Below are 20,165 nucleotides of genomic sequence, written 5' to 3'. Positions count from 1 at the left end.
AGGGGGAATCTCCCTCTGCCCTTTTCCTTAAGGTTCTATGGCTGGCCAAATAATTAACAAGACAGGTTAACAGGAGAAAATAATACCAAGTTTAATAACATGTATACATGGGAGAAAGCAGGGACACTGCGTTTTCTCAACACAATAGCAGAAATTCTCGTCTTAAATACCATGTCCAACCAAAGACAAGGAGGATGTTGGGGGTGGGGGGTGTCAGTTACAGGAGATTATCACTAAAGCACTGTAAACAAGAGTAAGGTTTATTATGCAGTTTTAAGGCCTCACCTTCCACATTGATAAGTCTCTAGAAATGAGGTCATCCCCCCTCTTCCCAATACAGAGAGGGAGATACCTTTACAAATGGAGACTTCCCTTGTAAATGATTGTCTGGTAACTCCTCGCAGGGCCATCCAGAGCATGTGGCCAGAAAGACAGAACTTCCAATATGATGGGCTTGTTGGTGCCTTTTCTATTGTAACCTCTATCCTACATTATCTTTATAGCCGGCATGATAATAACTCCTTCCTGAAACAGATCTTTTGTTTTAAATTCTTTAGGCAGTTTGGGAGGGGAAACTCAAATATTCTTCCTGAGTTCTCTGAGTCCTTATTGTCTTCAGCTCAAAATAATCCACATACCAGACTGGTGCTTCCTGGGGTAGCTTGCCCTGAGCACCATCAGTGGAAATACTGTATAATGGTGGAGCACATCTCTTCCCAATTCTGCATTCAGTGATGTCACACTGGTATCTTGAAGTTGGCCACAGTGGGACTATTCACACTACAGAAATCAGCAAATGCTGCAAATCAGGGCTTTGTTTAATGTTTTATTGATTGTCTAGAGTTAATAAAGTGATGAGGAAATGTTAATGCAAATTAAACTTAAAAGTGCATATTGACTGCAGCTGTTACATTGTGATAGCTCAAAAAATTAAGGAAATATTCTTCTACTATTCAAAAACTATTATCAGATTCGGCATAGAAGTTAACTCATATCATTGACGAATGAATGAAATTCCAACCAAAGTCTTTGTTGTTTCATTTTCATCTTAACTGTTAACATAAATGAAAACAGTAACCAACATTCATGTCAGAACTACAGTTGTTCACCAACTGCAACCATAGGTCAGCTGTGGGTATAAGAGTATGGCAAATATCAATGAAAGTATACTGTGAGAATCAATTGGCTATGTGGAATTTACAATAAAGAATATTATATATTTTATTATTATATCCGTAAATTGTGTGCTATATATCCTTCATATCAATAAACTTTATAAGCTGTTAAACATTTACCAGCACATCACTGAATAATGGAAAAAGAATCTTACACAGACAGGAGGTGTGGGGGAAGAGGGAGAAATTCCCCTCTGCCCTTTCCCTTAAGGTTCTTATGGCTGGCCAAATAATTAACAAGACAGGTTAGCAGGAGAAAATAATACCAAGTTTAATAACATGTATACATGGGAGAAAGCAGGGACACTACGTTTCTCAACACAATAGCAGAAATTCTCGTCTTAAATACCATATTTAGCCAACGACAAAGGAGGATGTTGGGGGTGGGGGGAGTCAGTTACAGGAGATTACCACTAAAGCACAGTAAACAAGAGTAAGGTTATTATGCAGATTTAAGGCCTCACCTTCCACATTGATAAGTTTCTAGAAATGAGGTCATCCCCCCTGTCCCAATACAAAGAGCAAGATACCTTTATAAGGGAGATTTCCCTTATAAATGTAAATGTTTGTCTGGCAACTCCTCGCAGGGCCATCCAGAGAATGTGGCCAGAGAGACAGAACTTCTGATAAGATGGGCTTGTTGGTGCCTTTCCTATTGTAACATCTATTTTACATTCTATTACAGCCATCAGATAGAAGATCTGTTCCAGGAAGGAATTACTATGTCAAATTCTTTAGGCAGTTAGTGGGGGAGGTCAAATGTCTGTCAGAGAAAACAATCAAGGTAAAGAGATATATTTCAGGGTGGCCAAATCTTGATCTCCCACAGAGGTAACCTCTAAAGTTCATTTATTCAGATACTGGGTTGTGCTGTAGTTGTTCATCTCCGTGTCAATGATACAGCTGAAGCGCACAGGATATCAGGATATTTACAGCCTGATGAGACCCTGATTCCCCAATTTTTAACTCCTGACCAGACCTCTCCAGTGAGCTTCAGACTTTTGTAGCTATACTTGGATGTTTCACAGGTTCTGCAAACGTGTGTGGTTTCACCATGCTCCCAGTTGCTCAAGTCAAAACCCAAGGCGGCAACCCTGACTCCTCACTTCACCTCCTCTTATCAGCAATACGACTAACTCTCTGTCTTAGTGGGCTTAGGCTGCCAAAACAAATGCCACAGACTGGGTGGCTTCAACAGTAGACATTTATACCCTCACCCTTCTGGTGAGAGCTCTCTTCCTGGCTTGGAGATGACTGCCTTCTCACTCCGCCCTCACACGACAGAGAGCAAGCAAGCTCTCCGGTGTCTCTTCTTATAAGGGCACTAGTTGTATCATGAGGGTCCCCCCCTCATGACCTCATCTAACCTGACTTATTTCCCAAAGGCCCATCTCAAAATGGGGCTAGGGCATTAACATATGAATTTGGCAAGGGCCGTTGGGGTCTGGGGACGGCACACAATTCAGTCCATGGCACTCCATCTCAAAATATATTTCTGGCCACTTAAATCCATCTTTACTCCTTCTCCCCTAGCCCATGTTGTAATTATTCCCTGCATAAAGCTATTGCTGACGTCTCCTAACTTGTCTCCCTGTTCTCCTTCTCCCTGCTTTATGATCCATTCTCCACTAATAGCCAGCGTGAGTTTTTAAAACTCTAGACTAGATGTTACTCTCTTCCTTAAAATCCTCAGTGGCTCCAAACGCCTTCCCATGACCTTCAAGCCCCAACCTGTCTCAGTGGCCTCTCCTGAACCACTCTCTCCTTCACTGACTGTACTCGAGCCACAATGGCCCTCCTGCTGCTCCTTAAACATGCCAAGCTAGTTCCTACCTTGGGACCTTTTTGGTTGCTGTTCCCTGTGCCAGGAATGGTTTGCCCATAGGTCCTCCCGTAACTGACTCCTTCTTGTCATTCAGTGTTCAGATCAAATATCACTTTTTCAAAGAGGCCCCCTTTGAAGGCCCATCTAACTCCTTTTCCTCTCCTGTCTCCTCCCTTCCCCTGTAGCTCTCTATTACATTAGGGTGGCAGTATGGTACTGTGGTTAAGAACATGAAATCTGTAGGCAAACTACTCTATCCATTACCAGCTGTGTGACTTTGGTCAACTTACCTAACCTCTCTGTGCATCAGTTTCCTCATGTGTAAAATGGGGTTGATGTATGGCTTAAATGAATTAACACATATGAAGTATCTAACAGATGGTAAGTACTTAACATCTGTTAGCTGCAATTATTACTACATTACCTTGTTTTATTTTTTCACAGAATTTACCATTATCTGAACTTATCTTTGTTCATTTATATGCTTATTATCTATCTCTCCCCTCACCCTCATCTCCTAAGATATGAGGTCTGTGAGAGCAGGGAATTGATCTTGTTTTTTTTTTTTTTTTTTAAGATTTTATTTATTCAGTTTTTTCCCCCCAAAGCCCCAGCAGACAGTTGTATGTCATAGGTTCACATCCTTCTAGTTGCTGTACGTGGGACTCGGCCTCACGTTGGACGGAGAAGTGGTGCCTCGGGGCGCTCCCGGGATCCGAACCCAGGCCGCCAGCATCAGAGCGCGCGCACTTAACCGCCAAGCCACGGAGCCGGCCCTGATCTTGTTTTGTTTGCCAATGTTTCCCCAGTCTCTAGAGCAGAGGCTGGCACACAGTGAGAATTTATAAAGTATTTGCTGACTAAATAAACAAGGAGCGAATTTCAGGGAAGCCTTAGAGTAACCAGGAAAGTGTAGAGTCATTTAGCTCATATCCAGCTTCACACACAGTAGCTTGAAACTTATATGTTGGTGGTGGGGCAGGGCACTTTGCAACACTAAAATAACATTCCCAGCGCTAAGCTACTCGCACATCCTCAATCACTTAAAAAAAAATGAAAAGCTTTATTTAGGCCCCTAGAACCCACTTTTCTGCAATGATTGTGTCTTCTTCCTTCTCTTCTTAGTGGTCAGCACAGTACAAGACACACAAAAGGTGTGTGTTAAATGCCTGTGGAATAAACATGGTCTGTAACAAGAGGTTATAAGTTCTATAACATTTGTATAGTGTTTACAGTTTACAAAGCAGGCCAATATTCTTTACAACAACATGGCTGCCATGATGTCTGTGGTTGATTTTAAGTTATTTCAGCATGGATACGGTGATATTCCGTGTGTGTTAACTGGTTGAAACTATGGCCTAGAAGCAGCTAGCATTCTAGTAATCAGGAATCCACATTCCCAAGGTAGTTAGCTAGCATCATACTAGAAAGGCCACATTCCAAAGATGGCACTACAAATACTTTAACCACCTTGATCTCTGATGACACCAGATGCTTTGCTGATTATAAGAGTGAGTGTCAGAAATGGGTTTTTATTGGCAAAAATAACAGTTTATTATCATGATGAATTCTAGAGTTGGGCTCTCAAAAGAATTCAAGATAGATGAACTATTTAAAATACTTTAGAAAATGCTCTCTACTCCTGAATAAACAGGGTCTAAAAATTCAAGGAGTCCTCAGCCTTTGGAGATGCCATCTGAGGCTTCATCCCTAATGGTCCTGGCTCTATCACTGGTCTGGAAGATTTCTGGTTGCCAGATGCTGATGCTGACTGCGGTAACAGAATCGTGCCTCAGCAGCACTGTACTTCTGCTTGTCAACTTGGTAGTCCAAGGTGATGGTCAGACCGCCTAGAACTGCACTCTCCAATACGGTAGTCACTATCCATATGTGACTATCGAGCATTAAAATATGGCTAGTCCAAATTGTAAAAAATGCTGATCAGATTTTGATGACAGTACAAAAAATGTAAAATATCTCATTGATGTTTATATTGAGTGCATGTTTAAATGACAATCTTCTGGATATACTGTGTTATTAAAATTAACTTCACCTCATTCTTTTTACTGTTTTTAATGCAGCTAGTAGAAAATTTAAAATTACAGATATGTATGTGGCTCGAATTTTTTCTATAGGACAGAGCTGACCTAGGACAGAGAGCTCGGCCTTCATCAAGCTAATAGTAGGGATTAAATACTATTTGTGCCTGCCTCCTAATATATATTTAATACATTTCTGAATAAGGGACAAAATTCGGTCTGATATTTGCTTTTATTTAACCTAGTGAAGAAATTCGGGAGTCCTTATCCATCTTAAACCCTTTCAGCTACTGTTATCAACCAGAAAGAACCTAAAAGTTTCAGATGATCAAAAGATTTAGATCAGCTGTCAACTGAGACTGTAGAAGCAGTAAGGAGCAGTGGTGATGATGGTAAGAATAGTGTGTTTACTTTGAATCATGTAGTTTTAAAACTATTACGGATATTCACTTTATTCTCACAACACCTATTAAATACAAACCATTAATATTAATAATAGGTACTATTAACATTAACAGCCCCAGTTTGACCCTTTGCCGAATCCAGTGTAACTTCAGACTTTCTCCCTCTCAGAGAGTTAAACCGGAATCACCACGACCTGCCCCAGCTTCAGCCGCCCTTCCGCACGACTTCGGCCCACGCAGCGCAGCCAATCAAGGCTGCGCGGGTGAGCAACGTCACTCTCCTAAAAATCCTCGCCCATTTCCACACAGTCCTCCTTTTCCCCGCCCCGCCCCTTTACTGTTTGTTAGAGGCGACCGGAGGCCATTTTAGATTCGGGCGGAAATCAAAACTGTGGAAGAAAAGCCTAAAAATTAAAATCAAGACAAACCTGCGCCTTCAACTCGAAGGCCAAGGGAGGGGACATGTTCACAGACCAACTAGGCTGCTAAGAGCAGTAAGCAAAACGCGAGGTCGGCTCCGGCGCTCACACTCAAGATGGCACCGGCCTGAGGATCACCTGGGCGGCCGCTCTAGCTCGGTTCCGGGTTCGTTCGCCTCAGAGGTGGCGTCGGAGGGCTGAAGGCTGGCGTTCTGTCCGGTTTCCGGACCCGTCTCTATGGTGTCGGAGGGACCAGCCCTCAGAAGATTGTGAGTGTAGTGGCCAGATCCTCACGGGGGAGGCGAGGGCGGTTGGTGTCAACGGGGGGCGAAGAGGGGACCGGAGCCAAGACCCTCGGCCGCCTCCCCGCCGCCCTGCCGCAGGTAACAGGGAGCCCTGCGCCGCGGGGAGGGGGCCGCGCCCGGCTCGCGGGGCCGCGCTTGGGGCCCGCGCGGGGGCGAGCGCGGCGCGGCGCCGCGGCCGGTTGAGCTCTGCTTTCCGCCTCTGCGCAGCCTCCCCGTGTCGATTTCCCGGCGCCCTTCTAATCTGGGCTTCGCGGGCGACCCCCGCCCGGGGCGGCGCTGGCGGCCCGAGCTGTCGAAGGAAGCGGCGGAGCCGGGCCTCGGGGCAGGCGTGGAAGGTGAGGGGCCAGCGAAGCGGAGCGCCGCCCCGCCCCTCTGCGCCCCCGGGGTCGCGGCCGGCCCCCAGCACCCCGCTCCCGGGGCGGGCGAGGGTGCGCGGCGGGGCGGGACGGTGCCGGGGGCCGCCGTGCCGGAGCCTGAGGTCGCGCCCGCCCTGGGAAGCCGCCTTCACTCTTGATCCGAGACCACTGCCCGGTCCCCATAGGCCCTGTTGGGTCCTGTCTTTGCGAAGTGCTTTTTATTTAGAATAAAAATGAAACATTTCTCAGAAGATCATATTTAGGAAACCACGTGAATACTCACAGTCCAGTCCTGAATTTTGCAATCACTGTTAACTCCTGTTTTTAAGGACCCGTGTGCATATCCACAGAACATCTCATCTCTTAGCTGAAATCATACTTAGTTCTTTTGGTCCATAAAGGCCTCATTATGTATTGCTGGTTAGCTAGCAATGTTGGACTGAGTTCAATACAGGGAATATATACCTGAAACAGATCAAAGCAAAGGGCCCAGAGTAATGTTATCGCCAGATAACGAAGTATCAATCAATACAGAGTGTCCTTGGAACTCAGTGGAAGCAAGCCATTATCTTTCGGACTTCCAAGCTAAGGCATCCAGGACCAAGATCATCTCAATTAATTGCTGTGCAAAGAACAGAGGGAGAGAGAGTTCCTCGGGAGACGCAGATTTCTTAGTCATGTGTATGAGTTGCCCAGTGACCCAGACAAGGTCTTACATAATCCACAGGTGGCCCAGAGTCTTGATGTGCTGCCCAAGGAAGCAACAGGGTGAAGATAGGTGAACAAATTTTGAAGGAGACATGATGTTATTTGAATCAGAAACCGCCTACTCAGCAATATATTATAAAGAGTGGAGATGGTAAATTCTGCAAAATGCCCATGCTAATATCACAATATTAGAATATCCTTTTCTACCGTCTTGTGACTTTATTTCAAAGCCAAAAGATTTTGTGTTTTCCCTTTCCCTGTTCAAAACAAGAAAGAGAGCATTTTGGAAGTCCAAGTGTATTGTTTATCAGTCTTAACATTTCATTAAGTCCATTTTAGCTAAATATCATTTTTATTTTATTTATTTATTTATTTATTTATTTTGTGAGGAAGATCAGCCCTGAGCTAACCGTGCTAATCCTCCTCTTTTTGCCAAGGAAGACCGGCTCTGAGCTAACATCTATTGCCAATCCTCCTCCTTTTTTTTTTCCCCAAAGCCCCAGTAGATAGTTGTATGTCACAGTTGCACATCCTTCTAGTTGCTGTATGTGGGTCGCGGCCTCAGCATGGCTGGAGAAGCGGTGCGTCGGTGCGTGCCCAGGATCTGAACCTGGGCCGCCAGCAGTGGAGCGCGCGCTTAACTGCTAAGCCACGGGGCCGGCCCTGAATATCATTTTTAAAGTGCTGTTTATATCAACGGTTTTTGTGCCTCTTAGGATACAGCTGTGTGAAATGAATCAAGAATTAACTGCTTTTAAGACATTATCAAATTGCAGTCAACAGCATATCTTTTTATTTCTCCTTCATCAAGTTTGCACTGGACATAGGATATAACCCTGCTGGTCTGGAAACGTCACACTGCTGGTATGAGTAGACTTCTGTCAGCATTAATCATGCTTTCAAAACAACAAAATAGCATCCTTTCTCTCGAGTTCTCTCAAGAGGGGGAGTCATTCCTTTTTAATTTTTAGGTGATATTTCTTAGGATTTTAGACCCAAAACACACACTGCTAAGAAAAATTACCAGTTTTAACCTCTTCCTAAAGCTTTCATAACCCTAAACTGTTAATTATCTTGTAGTGGAATTTATAATATTAAATTGAAGGTTAGTAGATGTTGTAAGGCCCAGTATTCCCATAAGGAAGTATTTTACTATTTAGAAATGACTGAGTAAATTAAATGTCCGTTGCTGTACCTCTGCTGACTGCTGTTCATTCAGCCAGAGCACCGCCTCTGAATCCTGGGGACCATCTTATCTCTTTGGGGAACTAATATTAAAACTAAATCAGCAGCATGGTTTTCTGCCAAGAGGATTTTCATTTTCTTGCAGTTCCTTATGTGTTGCTTTTGGAAAGCTATGATTTGTGGCTGAGAGAGAGAAGGAAGTTAGACTAGTTTCAGATATACACTTTCCAAGTCATACTTCTCTAGCTCATTCCTCTGGTCTGACTGGTTTTGCAGACAGGGAGAGTTAAAGAGAAGTAGAGTTGTCTGCTTATGAAATGGCAACTGGTTTCAAAGACCATGGACACATCCAAGCTAACTCAGGTGTCCTCGGGCTGCTCCTGATGGTAAGCGTGTCAGTGAGGCCGTGAGGAAATGGGTTTGACGCTGGGCTTCCTCTAGCCTCGAGATGGAGGGTGGTCATGTGCCCCTATAACTCTGACTAAGCTGCTCTCCCAGTGTTTGCTTTGCCTTCCCCTGCTGCCAGCCGGCTGCTTCTGTGCCCGCCAAGTTGCTGCTTCTCCATGGCTTTGGCTTGCTGTAGCCCTGACTGTACCTCATGGCATCTTTACCTTCGGCTGTGCTGCTAATAGACAAAAATATCTCTTGTTCATTCAGAGTCCTGGGGCAGACAACGATCTGGCCAGTCTAGCTCTTCATCCAGGCCGTGGGTCCTAGAGATGGCTAACGCGTGAATTGATTGCCTTTTGGCCCGGGTAGGCATCTGACCCGTTAACTATGCCCAAGAAGAGAGGCGCAAGATGTGCATTCTGAACCTGACCCTCCCTCCTCAGTGGGAAGGGGTGGGGGTTGTTGTCCCAGGCTAGGCAGCCCCCACACCGTCTCCAGAATAGGGGAACTAACAATAGATGTTTTTCTCCATGATCCTGCATAAGCACTACTTTTATCTGTGGTCCCAATAGAAAGGTGAATATTATATATAGTTGAGATTTGGCATTTTTAATATTGTTTTTTTTTTATTTTTTATTTTTCTATCGTCCTTAGGAAAGAGAAATTGCTAGGTGGGTAGGAGCTCAGTGGATTTGATACAAAGCCAACTTAGTTCTTATCCTCAGAAACATTTTTGGATGTGGAAGAACTTTAATTTTAGATGGCTTTAGCTCTTGTATGTGTGGTGTTCCTTATATAATGATGTGTGTGGGTCTGTAGGCTCTTGAAATTCACCGTCTTAGGTATGTGTCTTGAGCAGCATTACGTACTCTGATAACACAAGAAATGTGCAGAACTTCACCAAAGTGGAAAAAATATCCAAGTAGAGAGTCTGTGTATAAGGATTATTGGGTTTGTATTTATCCTAAGGATGCACATTTAGAACTGAAGTTGTTAAAGGTTTACGTAGAACTTTTGGCTGTGTTGTTTAGAACTGGCAACTTGCTTGCCACGTTGCCAGAGTTAGTAAGAACTCTTTTTATTTTTTAAATTATGGTAAAGCCAGAGCTGAAGGCTGACTGCCACAAATTTTCCAGACATAGCTTGTTTGGCCTATACAGGTTTAAAAAAATGAGCCAATATTGGAAAAAATGGAAATTTCCATATAAATATTCAGGCTCTTGGCTCCTTATGATAACTGACATGATCTGGCAACTCTGGAACTGCAGTCCCTGTTGGGACTTGGTGATGGCTGCTCCCTTCAGAGTGCAAGCCCTCTCATAGTAGGTGCCTGTGCACACACAGTAGGTGCTTTGCTGCTCTACCAATGTGCTGGATGGCTGTGCATTGCCTGTTGTAACCATGCGAGTTTGTATCCCTGTTGTAAAGAAAGATATGTTCTTATTGTGGATGATTTGGGAGGTGCGGGCAGATGTCTGTGTCTGCACGTATGTGAATTACCCATGATCTGACACCCCACAGCAAACCTCTGTTAATACTTTAGTGTATTTTTCAAGTCTGTGTGTGTCTGTGTATGTATGTATGTGTATATGTGTGTGTATATATATGTATACACATACGTACATAGATATATAATATAAATTTTAAAACTTTATTGAGGTATAATTGACATACAATAAACTGATCATATTTGAAGTGTACAGTTTCATAAGTTTTGATATTTGTAATCACCCATCACCATACTCATCATAATCAAGACAATGAATGTATCCATTCCCCCCAAAGTTTCCTTATACCTCTTTGCAATGCTTTCCTCTCCCCTGGTCCCTCCAGCTGGGTCCCCACCCCAGGCAACCATTGATTTAGTTTCTGTCATTATAGAGTAGTTTGCATTTTCTAGAATCTCGTGTATGTGTGCGTTTGAGATCAAACAGTTTTGCGGTTTTCCTTTTTACTTAGAGAACTTTGAAGAGCAGTGAGGGCGCGCTTTTTCTTACACTTATTGTCGTTTGTATTCAGTGGATTGTCTGTTTCCTTTCCTGTTATTCCTTTGGTGTTTTCGTGTTTTACTTGGTTTATCTGAGCTCTCCATTTGTTAACATGTTTTTTATCATTGTTAGAAATATTCTCCAATTTGTATTGTTTTCCTTTATAACTTTAAGTTATTTTAGACGCAGAAGTTTTATCATTTTTGAATAATCAGGTTTTGCAACATTTTCCTCTGAGAGGCAGGATATGTGAGTGGGTTAGGGCATGAATGATCTTATTCTATTTTTGATTGCCTTTCCTCTCTGAAAGTTCTATGTGTGGTGGGGGTTGGGAGGGACAGTAACTGCGTGTAACTACTTGGTTAAGTGCATTTTCTCTAGAGCTGTTGGTTAATTGACAAGCATTGCTGGTAACTTGCTGAGCGTTTGCCACTTTTATGGTCAGATGGCCTAGTGTATGAGGATTGTAGAAACTGGTAAGTTTGAGTGGCTGTGTCTGGATACTTGGCTATCTCTGGCTCATGCTGCACATAGAGAATGTTTGAAAGTATTTCTGCTTTCTTTCAGGTCTCCTTGGCTTTGAGGAGGAGCTGCAGCCCTGCCCACTGCATAAGGGATGGGAGCAGAGAACAGTGCTCTGAAGAGCTATACGCTGAAAGAGCCACCGTTCACCTTACCCTCCGGACTTGCTGTTTATCCCGCTGTGCTGCAAGATGGCAAATTTGCTTCAGTTTTTGTGTATAAGAGAGAAAACGAAGACAAGGTTAATAAGGCTGCTAAGGTACCGTAATAGGCGACTACTTAATAGTTAGTACTTGTTACTATCTTGTTTTCTATTAAAAAATATGAAATGAATAAAGCTCAAAGGAGGTAGGTCATACAGAATAGTATTTTTATTCATGTCTTTTAAAATCATAGTTGTCTTTACTTTGTGGGAATATCTCCAACTTGCTGACATGGTCAGGTACCATAGGTGTAGCCAAAAAGCTTCATAAAACTCAGTGTGATAGCTTTTATAATCATATTTGATTTTTTAATGAGGAAGTTTGGGAGGTGATTTTACATGGCAAATATAAGATAAAGAGAGTTAATCTAGCTTAGCAAAAATGCTATAAGTATTGACAGCATATTAATTAGCGTATTGATGATGGACCTGGAAGTAAAACTCTTTAGGAACTGTAACTACTCTTTTTTTTTCCCCCCCGAGGCATTGCGATGCCCCCAGAAGGAATGTTAAACTGGAATATTGGACCAGATACCCCAGAAAGAATGTTGTACCTGGGCTCTAGTCTGTTGCTGCGGGACCTTAGATAGATCATTGACTTCTGGAGGCTTCAGTTTCCTCCTTAGGAAAAGGGTCCTCCTAGCCTGCACCTTCTAACTGCTGCTCTGGGCAGAGGGTACCCGGGGATTAGCATGCTATCAGAAGCAGTGTCAGGGGAACCTGGTCTCTTAACTGGAAAAAATGATTCTACCTTGGAACATAATTCAGTAAAACAACCCTGAGTGTCTTTTCAAATTAGGGGAGTAAAGGCATTAGTTTATATTTCCTGAGATAGCTAGCCATTTCCTTGGGTACTCATCTGTTCAGATGATTTGGGGAAGGCTCTAACAAGGCAAGTATAGTTGTATTAGTTAACTCTTCATGTTTGCTCTGGCAGGCATGCTGTTTTCAGATTGACTTGATATCTTTACTTTGTTGAGTTGTGTTCTGTATCACCTTGAGTCACTTCATACATCAACAAGTATGAAACATTGGTATCCATTTCATAGGTCTGTTTAAATGGTTTTTACCTCTTTTAATGACTATAAAGGATTATAATATATAATATTAGTAATATCATTTCAGCATTTTATTTGTCACACCAGTTCATTATTTGATGTTATGTCTTGATCAGGCATGAAGTTAACAGTTATGATTCCTAAGGAAAATGTTCCTCTCAGGATGCATTTTCCATTAATGTATTGTAGTAAAAAGTATAGCTGGCTGTTTCATTGCTAAGTAATTTCATTGCTTTTTGGTAAGACCATGTGTTTTGTTTCTTTTCCATCCCGTCTAGGAATTATTAATAATTTTTTATTGTGATTTTGGGAAAGATAAAATGCCTTGCCTCACTGTCTTATTCTTATGTACAGTTAATATCTGACATGCTTTGTATTATTCTCATCTAGTAAGATAGCACATTTTTTAAATAATAATTTCGAGCGACTATTACTAGTGAAGTACTAGAGATTTATGGTCTTTCTTAGGTTTTTTTTTGGAAACCATAAGATTTTTAAAAATTATATTCCTCTTTATGGTATATGTACCAAAAAGGTTGAATACCCAGATCATAAGGTTTTCAAAGGAAAAAAAACAAAGTTCTACTCTAAATGTTTGAAGACTTCTGTAGGAATTGCAAAACTTGAGAGGGAAGATTTTTTCCCCCTTAGTGTCTGTACATACCCTTCTAAGCCATGACTGAGTCTTTTCAAGTAGTTCATATACTTATCTGTTGTGTTTTTCAGGCCATCTTGTGCCTTTGAATACCTGAGACATGAATCTGAGAAATTTGAAATGGCAGCAAAATAATAAGGAGTTTAGGTAGCAATTATACTCTTCCTCTACTGCTATAAATAAAAAATAACAATCACAGTACACTGTTAGACCTCTGAAGTACGATGAATTGCAAGTATAACCTTTGGTCACAAAACAATATCAGAAATACTTCAAGTCCATCAGAACTTCTCACTTTATCTTGAATTCATTGGCTGTAACAGTATAATTTTCTCACTGGTGATTATGACTCATGTCTAACCAATAGGCTATAAGGAATGATAAATCCTAAGTCAGAATTTGGTTACTGTGTTTGCTATAATCTAAATGCTTAGTTAGGGCTCCCTGGTAAGTACAAGCTCGTTGAACGATTCCTGAATGTCTTGATACCAGGTGACCACATTGGGCTCTAGGAATAAGTATACAGATGCTCTACAAGTGCTCTTCTCTGTGATGGATTCAGGCTGCTTCGTGGGAGGGCCGGTTAGCGTATTTGAGAAGCCACGTGGTGTGGGATGGGAAAGGAATGGAAGAGATGATTGCTGTGCTCCGAGGAGCTTGCATTCCATTTGGGGAATGCTTTACTGCTCTCTTCCTTAGATTGACATCTTTTTGTTCCCTCTCACTCTTAGCCCTTTTCTCTGCTGTTTACAACCATTATTCCAGTGAAACAATTTCCCTACATTGTTAACTTTTTAAAAAATGATTTCTTTCCTCTCATGATCAAAATCAGGTTCTCTTAGAAGGCTCCTGAGCATTATCCACTCTTCAGAGGTATTCCCCTGTCCCTCAGGTATGGTAGGGCCACCAGATGGAGCTGGCCCTTGCCCAGATCCCACCAGTGTTCAGACTACATGTTCTCGTCCTTTCCCCTTTAGTGCTTATAACCGTGCAGCCTTCTACCCCAAACTAAACGTCTGTGGAAGCCTCTGTCGGAGCTCCAGGTCTCTATTTCTACCTGCCTATTGAATATCTGCACCTGGATGTTCCACTACTACCTCAAGTACAGGGTTTCCAACATGGGATTCTTCATCCCTTTTCCTTTCTGCTTTTCATTCCTAGTGTATGATCTAACCTCCAGGCAGTGGACATTTAAAGACAGAATGTACTTCCATCTTTGTCTCAGATTTGCATCTTAGGGGAAGAAGGAAGATTATTTTTCTTGGAAAATTCTTGCTCTCTAGTTTAGGCATCTTGGTTATTTTGTTGTATTTCTTTAACAGAGTGAAATTACAACTTTCTCCCTGTCTAAAAACTTGCAAGTGAATTTGAGCTATAGTTCAGAACTACTACTTTGTGTAGTTTTCAAAGTGAAATAGCAAATCAGAGGTAGAACGGTAATGAAAAGTTAAGCCCCTAAGGCTTGAATTAATTCTCCAGATAGCTGAGTCCTAACTGATTCCTGAAAAATAGGAATAGTTTATATTCAAGAATAGGCTCTCACTAAATGTATATGGGCATTACATAAATGTAAATCTATATGGGCATAGATAAGTATGAATATTGATAAGTTTTCTAGTACTGCTTATATTGAACAATAAAAGTATAATTTATGCATAACATTGTGTGTGCCAGAAGGGAGTGACAAATAGGGTTCTTGCTAAGTGTCTTGTTCAGAGTCATGCAGTGAGTTATTCCTTCCTTTCCTCCTTCATTAAACAAACAAGAAGTCGCTTTGGACCAAGAATTTTGCTGGGCATGTAGGGTTAAAAAATAAGCAGAAGTGAAAATGGAACTTATTATTTCATTTCTTAATCAGGTTACCATTTATTGACTCTATATTTCCATGCCAGCACTGAACCAGAAGCATTCCTTCTGACTGACTACTCTGCCCTGAGTACTAGAAGGAGAATAAAAGAAGGTACATAAACCAAATGAAAACAGTTAGAGCCCTAAGACATAAAAGCTGAATGAAGACTTTTCCCTAAACAGGCACAAGGGAAGTATTTCATGGTTGGCTTGCAAATTATTTGAAATGGTTCTTAAAATGAAAATATGAAAGAGCCTCTATAGTTTTACTCAGAAACCGTAGCTCAAAAGACACTTGTAAGAAGTTCTCTCCAATTAACCACACTCATTCAGCCAACCTGCTAGCACAATTCGTGGCTCATCCGGTCTTTGCTGTATTTATATGTGTATGCATGGATTGTTTTAAAGGCAGATATACAAATTAATAGTTCATAATTGCTAGTTAAATTTTCTTAACTATTTTTTGTTTATTAGAGTAACCCAGGGGCAGGTAACATCTGCCTTCTTAAGAATAAACAAAAAACCCTATTGGGGCTATTCCCAGAGTTGGCAAAATTTGAGATTATTAGAAGAAAAGGAAAGAAATTGGACAAATCGATCTACTCATAAGATTCTCCTATGATCTTACCTGGGAGAAGTTTAATAGATATGTTTGAGGTGACTGATATAAAACGTGTACCAATGCTGGGTTATGGGCTCTTATACTATCCCATATTCTTCCAAGAAAGTGTTTTGGAACATTCCATACTAAGTGCTTATTTGTGAAAATGAAACCTCATGTTATATTGGGGGTTATTCTCCAAACCAAATCTTCCGTCAGTCTCCTCCTGGTTCGGTGATTGGTTTACAAGGCTTCCCAATGTCCAGTGGACTGTACAGGGGAGACCCTAGAGGTTTAGGGTCATGTAATTTCCTCTAGAAAAACTGTAATTTTACTTTTTCTAGAACCAGCAAACTATAGCTGTAGAAAACAGTTTTCTGGAAAACAAGCATTCTAGCATTTTAAGTTTTGCTGTAAATAAATAATAAGTTTATTTATCTGGGTTGGGAATTTTAGACTATGGATCTCCTAAGTTACTCAGGTCAAATTTTTTGGGGTATGCAGCATGGGCGGAGATTGGAAAACCTGGATCTGATAGGGCTAATACAAAACCAACCAGGGAAGGAAAGAAACCCCACAGATTTAACCTCCCATCTTCAGACACAAAATTGTCTTATATTTGTCATCCATCTGGGTGTACTCTCTGTCTGCTTAGAAAACAGGACAAAGAAAAAAGGTGTGCGTAAGGGTAGAATACTCCATACAAGGGATTTCTAAAGTGGGATATCCATACCCTAGGGATTGTGCAACATGATTCATTGCAGTTTGTGGGAAAAAATATCGAGAATGTCTATTTAAATTTACTTTTAATCCCTTTTCTCGGTACCTTCTATTTTGTGGGTGTTTTATAGTATATGTATTTTATTTATATATATATATACACAAAAATATATATGTTATATATACATATAATATATATTACATATAGGCTGCTTATCTAACATTTTTACTGGTGTGAAGTGTGTGAACAAAAACATTTGATGATCACTTTTCTAGATAATAAAAAGATAAACGTTTTAAAGATGGTTAAATATTTTCAAGGGGATTAAATGCTTGACAAGTAAAAAGGTAAAAAGTAAGAAAACAAGATCAACAAAATTAAAATGTTTACCCTGCCCTAGGGTCAGGCTAAGGTGTTAATCCATTCAAAGTTGTTTTAGGGCTGGCATAAAGTCTGTTTCTGTGACTATTGCAAGTGCGCTTATGAAGGTGTGTTTTGCAGTCGTTGGCTGTAGTGTGTTCTGAATGTCAGTTTGAGCAAGGTAGTTGGTCTCTGTTTTTACTTTTTTTTCTTTTTTGCCAGTTCTATTGATTGTTGAGAGAGGAGTTTTAAAATCTCCAAATGTGATTGTGGAATTGTCTGTTTCCCTGTTTCATTTTGCCAATTTTTACTTCATGTGTATTTTGAGGCTCTGCTCTTTGGCACATACACATTTATAACTGTATGTCTTTTTTTTGTATTTTTAAAAATTTATTTAAACTGAAAAAAAATAACAAAAACAGTTCACCCATTTCTCTACCCCCTTACCCCCTGCCTCTGGCAACAACCAATCTGTTCTCTTTATCTATGAGCTTGGTTTTTTATTTTATTTTATTTCTTTTAGATTCCACATGTAAGAGAGATCATATGGTATTTGTCTTTCTCTGACTTATTTCACTCATGACATTATGTTAACAGTTTCATCCATGTTGTAGCAAATGGCAAGATTTCGTTCTTTTTTATGGCTGAATAATACTCCGTGTGTGTGTGTGTGTGTGTGTGTGTGTGTACGTGTGTACACCATAATTTCTTTATCCATAGTTGTTATGTCTTTTTAATGAATTGTCCCTTTTGTTCTTTAAGAAATATCCCTTTTTAACTCTGGCAATACTCTTTCTCTTGAAGTGTATTTTGTCTGATGATAGAAATAGATCCACTCCAGCATTCTTATGCCTACTGTTTTCATGGTAATCCTTTTCTGTCCTTTTACTTTCTATCCAATTACCCAGCTCTGTCTTTATTTTTAAAGTATGTCTTTTATAGGCGTATACACTCTTTTTTTTTTTTTTTTTGTGAGGAAGATCGGCCCTGAGCCAACATCTGCCAATCCTCCTCTTTTTTTGCTGAGGAAGCCTGGCCCTGAGCTAACATCCGTGCCCATCTTCTTCTCTACTTTATATGGGACGCCACCACAGCATGGCCTGACAAGCGGTGCCTCGGTGCGCGCCCGGGATCCGAACCAGGGAACCCCAGGCCACCAGCAGTGGAGCATGCGCACTTAACCACTATGCCACAGGGCCGGCCTCTGGCTCCGCTTTTTTATCCACTGTTAATTGGAGCATTTAGATAATTAACATTTAATGTAATTGTTAATATGGTTCCATTTTTATTATTTTCATTATCTCCTGGTTTTTGTTCTTCTGTTCCCCCTTTTCTTCTTTTGGGTTAATTTAATATTTTTTAGTATTCCATTTTAATGTATCTTGATATTTTGGCTATATTTCTTTATATTTTTTAAATGGTTGCTCTAAGGATTTCAGTATACATAACTAGTGTTTAATAGTCTACGTGTGGTTAATGTTGTACCACGTCACACAAAATGTAGAAGCCTTGGAATCATCTGAGTGTCTCCGGCCCCCATCCCTGCTGTCCTGTTACATGTATACCAGCTGTCCTGTGTATATATCACACACACACATATACGTCACACACACTCAGAACTTCACCGGGCGATGTGAGGATATTTGCTTTAAATGGTCGTATATATTTTAAATAACTTAAGAGGTAAAAATGTAGCCTTCATATTTATCCTAATATTTACCATTTCTGATGTTCTTCCTCCATTCCTGAAGATCCATGTTTTCCTTTGGTATCATTTCCTCTTCAGCTTGAAGAACTTCCTTTAGCATTTTTTACAGAGCTGGTCTGCTTTCAGTAACTTTCCTGTTTTCCATGATCAAAAATACACTTATTTTGCTTTCTTTCCTGAAGAATATCTTTGCTAGATACAGAGCTCAGGTTGATCATTTTTTTCTTTCAGCACTGCAGAGATGTTGTTCCCCTGTGTCTTTGGCCTCCGTGTTTTCTGATGAGAAATCTGTATCCTTCAGGTTGTCATTCCTCTCCACGTAATGTGGGATTTTTCTTGAGCTGCTTCCAAGGTTTTTTACTTATCTTTGATTTTCGGCAGTTGGATGATAATGTATCTCAGTGTGGTTTTCATTGATTTAACCTTTGGTGTTCACTGAACTTTGTAAATCTATAAACTTAAGTATTTGGCCAAATTTAAGAAGTTTTCAGCCATCACATTTTTTATGCCCCAATTCTTTTCTTCTCTCTTTTTGGGGACTCCAGTTATATACATTAGACCTTATGTTATTGTCATGCAGGTTCCTGAGTCTCTGATCATTTCTATAAAAATACTTTTTCTCTTTGTTCTTCAGGTTGGTCAGCATCTTCATGTTCACTGACTCTTCCCTCTGTGATCTTCATTCTGTTAGAGTCCATCCATTGAGTTTCTTATTTCCAATATTTTTTCATTTCTAAAATTTTCATTTAGTTCTTTTATATAACATTCACTTCTCTGCTGAGAACTTCTATCTTTCCACTTATTTCATAACTGTTCTCATTTATCTCTAGGAGAATGGTTATAATAACTGATTTAAATTCTTTCTGATAGTTCTAGGGCCATCTTGGGATTAGAATTGGTTGGTTGTCTTTCTCATTAAGAATTGATCACATTTTCGTGGTTGTTGAGTAACTGTGGATTGTGTCCTGGACATTTTGACTCTCATGTTGTATAGACTCTTGGTTCTGTTAAAAGTCCTCAGAGAATGTGGATGTTTTTGATTTAGCAGGCAATCAATCCCCCTAGATTCAGGCCTCAAGTTTTTGAACTACTTTCCCCTTACCCTTCCTGTGTATGATAGTTCAAACTTTGGTTCATTTTTCAAAATTTTCCTACGCTGGTTTGGGTTTATCCCGTGCATGCTTGCTTCAAGGGTTAGTCTGAGACCTGTGTGGGTATGCAGATAACTAGGGCATCTCCTTCTCCAGCTCTCTCCCCTCTGGGATAGCCTTCTCATACTCAGGCCTGCCTTGGTTCCTTTCTGTGATTCTTCTGGTCAGAAAGATGGCAGAGTTTCTCTCAGAGTTTTAGCCACCTATGCTACCCTGCTTTGTGACTGGGGCCTGCCTTCAGTGCACAGCTGTGAGACAGGACAGTCCCTAAACCAGGAAACTCACCCCCATGGGTGTCTCTTCTCCACATCTTGACTCCCCTCCGTAATTTGTGTGCTTCTGTTTACTTTTCAGAATTCTCAGGTAGTTGTTTTTGGCACTTGGTTCAGAGTTTATAGTAGTAATCATTGGGACGTCTGGGCCCCTCGGGGGCTTACACTGCCGTAGTGGAACTGGAACTCTCTGCAGAGTTATTTAAATGTTGGTAAATTGAATCAAGTCAGAACAAGTCCTAGATTCTCCTTTGCCTTATTTGAAATTTGAGG

The 20,165-nt window shown here is 40.9% G+C and overlaps 1 protein-coding gene across 4 annotated transcripts in view; it reads left to right on the top strand.

The window, feature by feature from the left end:
• The first annotated feature begins 6,006 nt into the window (after positions 1-6,006).
• Positions 6,007-20,165, top strand: part of SCYL3 (SCY1 like pseudokinase 3) — a 37,918-nt gene continuing 23,759 nt past the window's right edge. Inside the window, exons 1-2 of one of the 4 annotated variants that reach the window (XM_087437848.1) lie at positions 6,007-6,131; positions 11,362-11,575. In XM_087437848.1, the coding sequence (XP_087293974.1) occupies positions 11,411-11,575 (165 nt within the window). In that variant the 5' untranslated portion in view covers positions 6,007-6,131; positions 11,362-11,410. Of the gene's footprint in view, positions 6,132-6,157; positions 6,246-6,480; positions 6,503-7,938; positions 8,096-11,361; positions 11,576-20,165 lie in introns of those variants that run through there. The other 3 variants (XM_004425056.3, XM_087437851.1, XM_087437853.1) reach the window with 3 other exon arrangements.

Source organism: Ceratotherium simum, chromosome 2, assembly GCF_057802395.1.
Source record: "Ceratotherium simum simum isolate JZ-2026a chromosome 2, ASM5780239v1, whole genome shotgun sequence".
NCBI classification, from domain to species: Eukaryota; Metazoa; Chordata; class Mammalia; order Perissodactyla; family Rhinocerotidae; genus Ceratotherium; species Ceratotherium simum.
The sequence above is the reverse complement of the archived record's forward strand: the minus strand, read 5'-3'. Positions and strand labels throughout refer to the sequence as shown.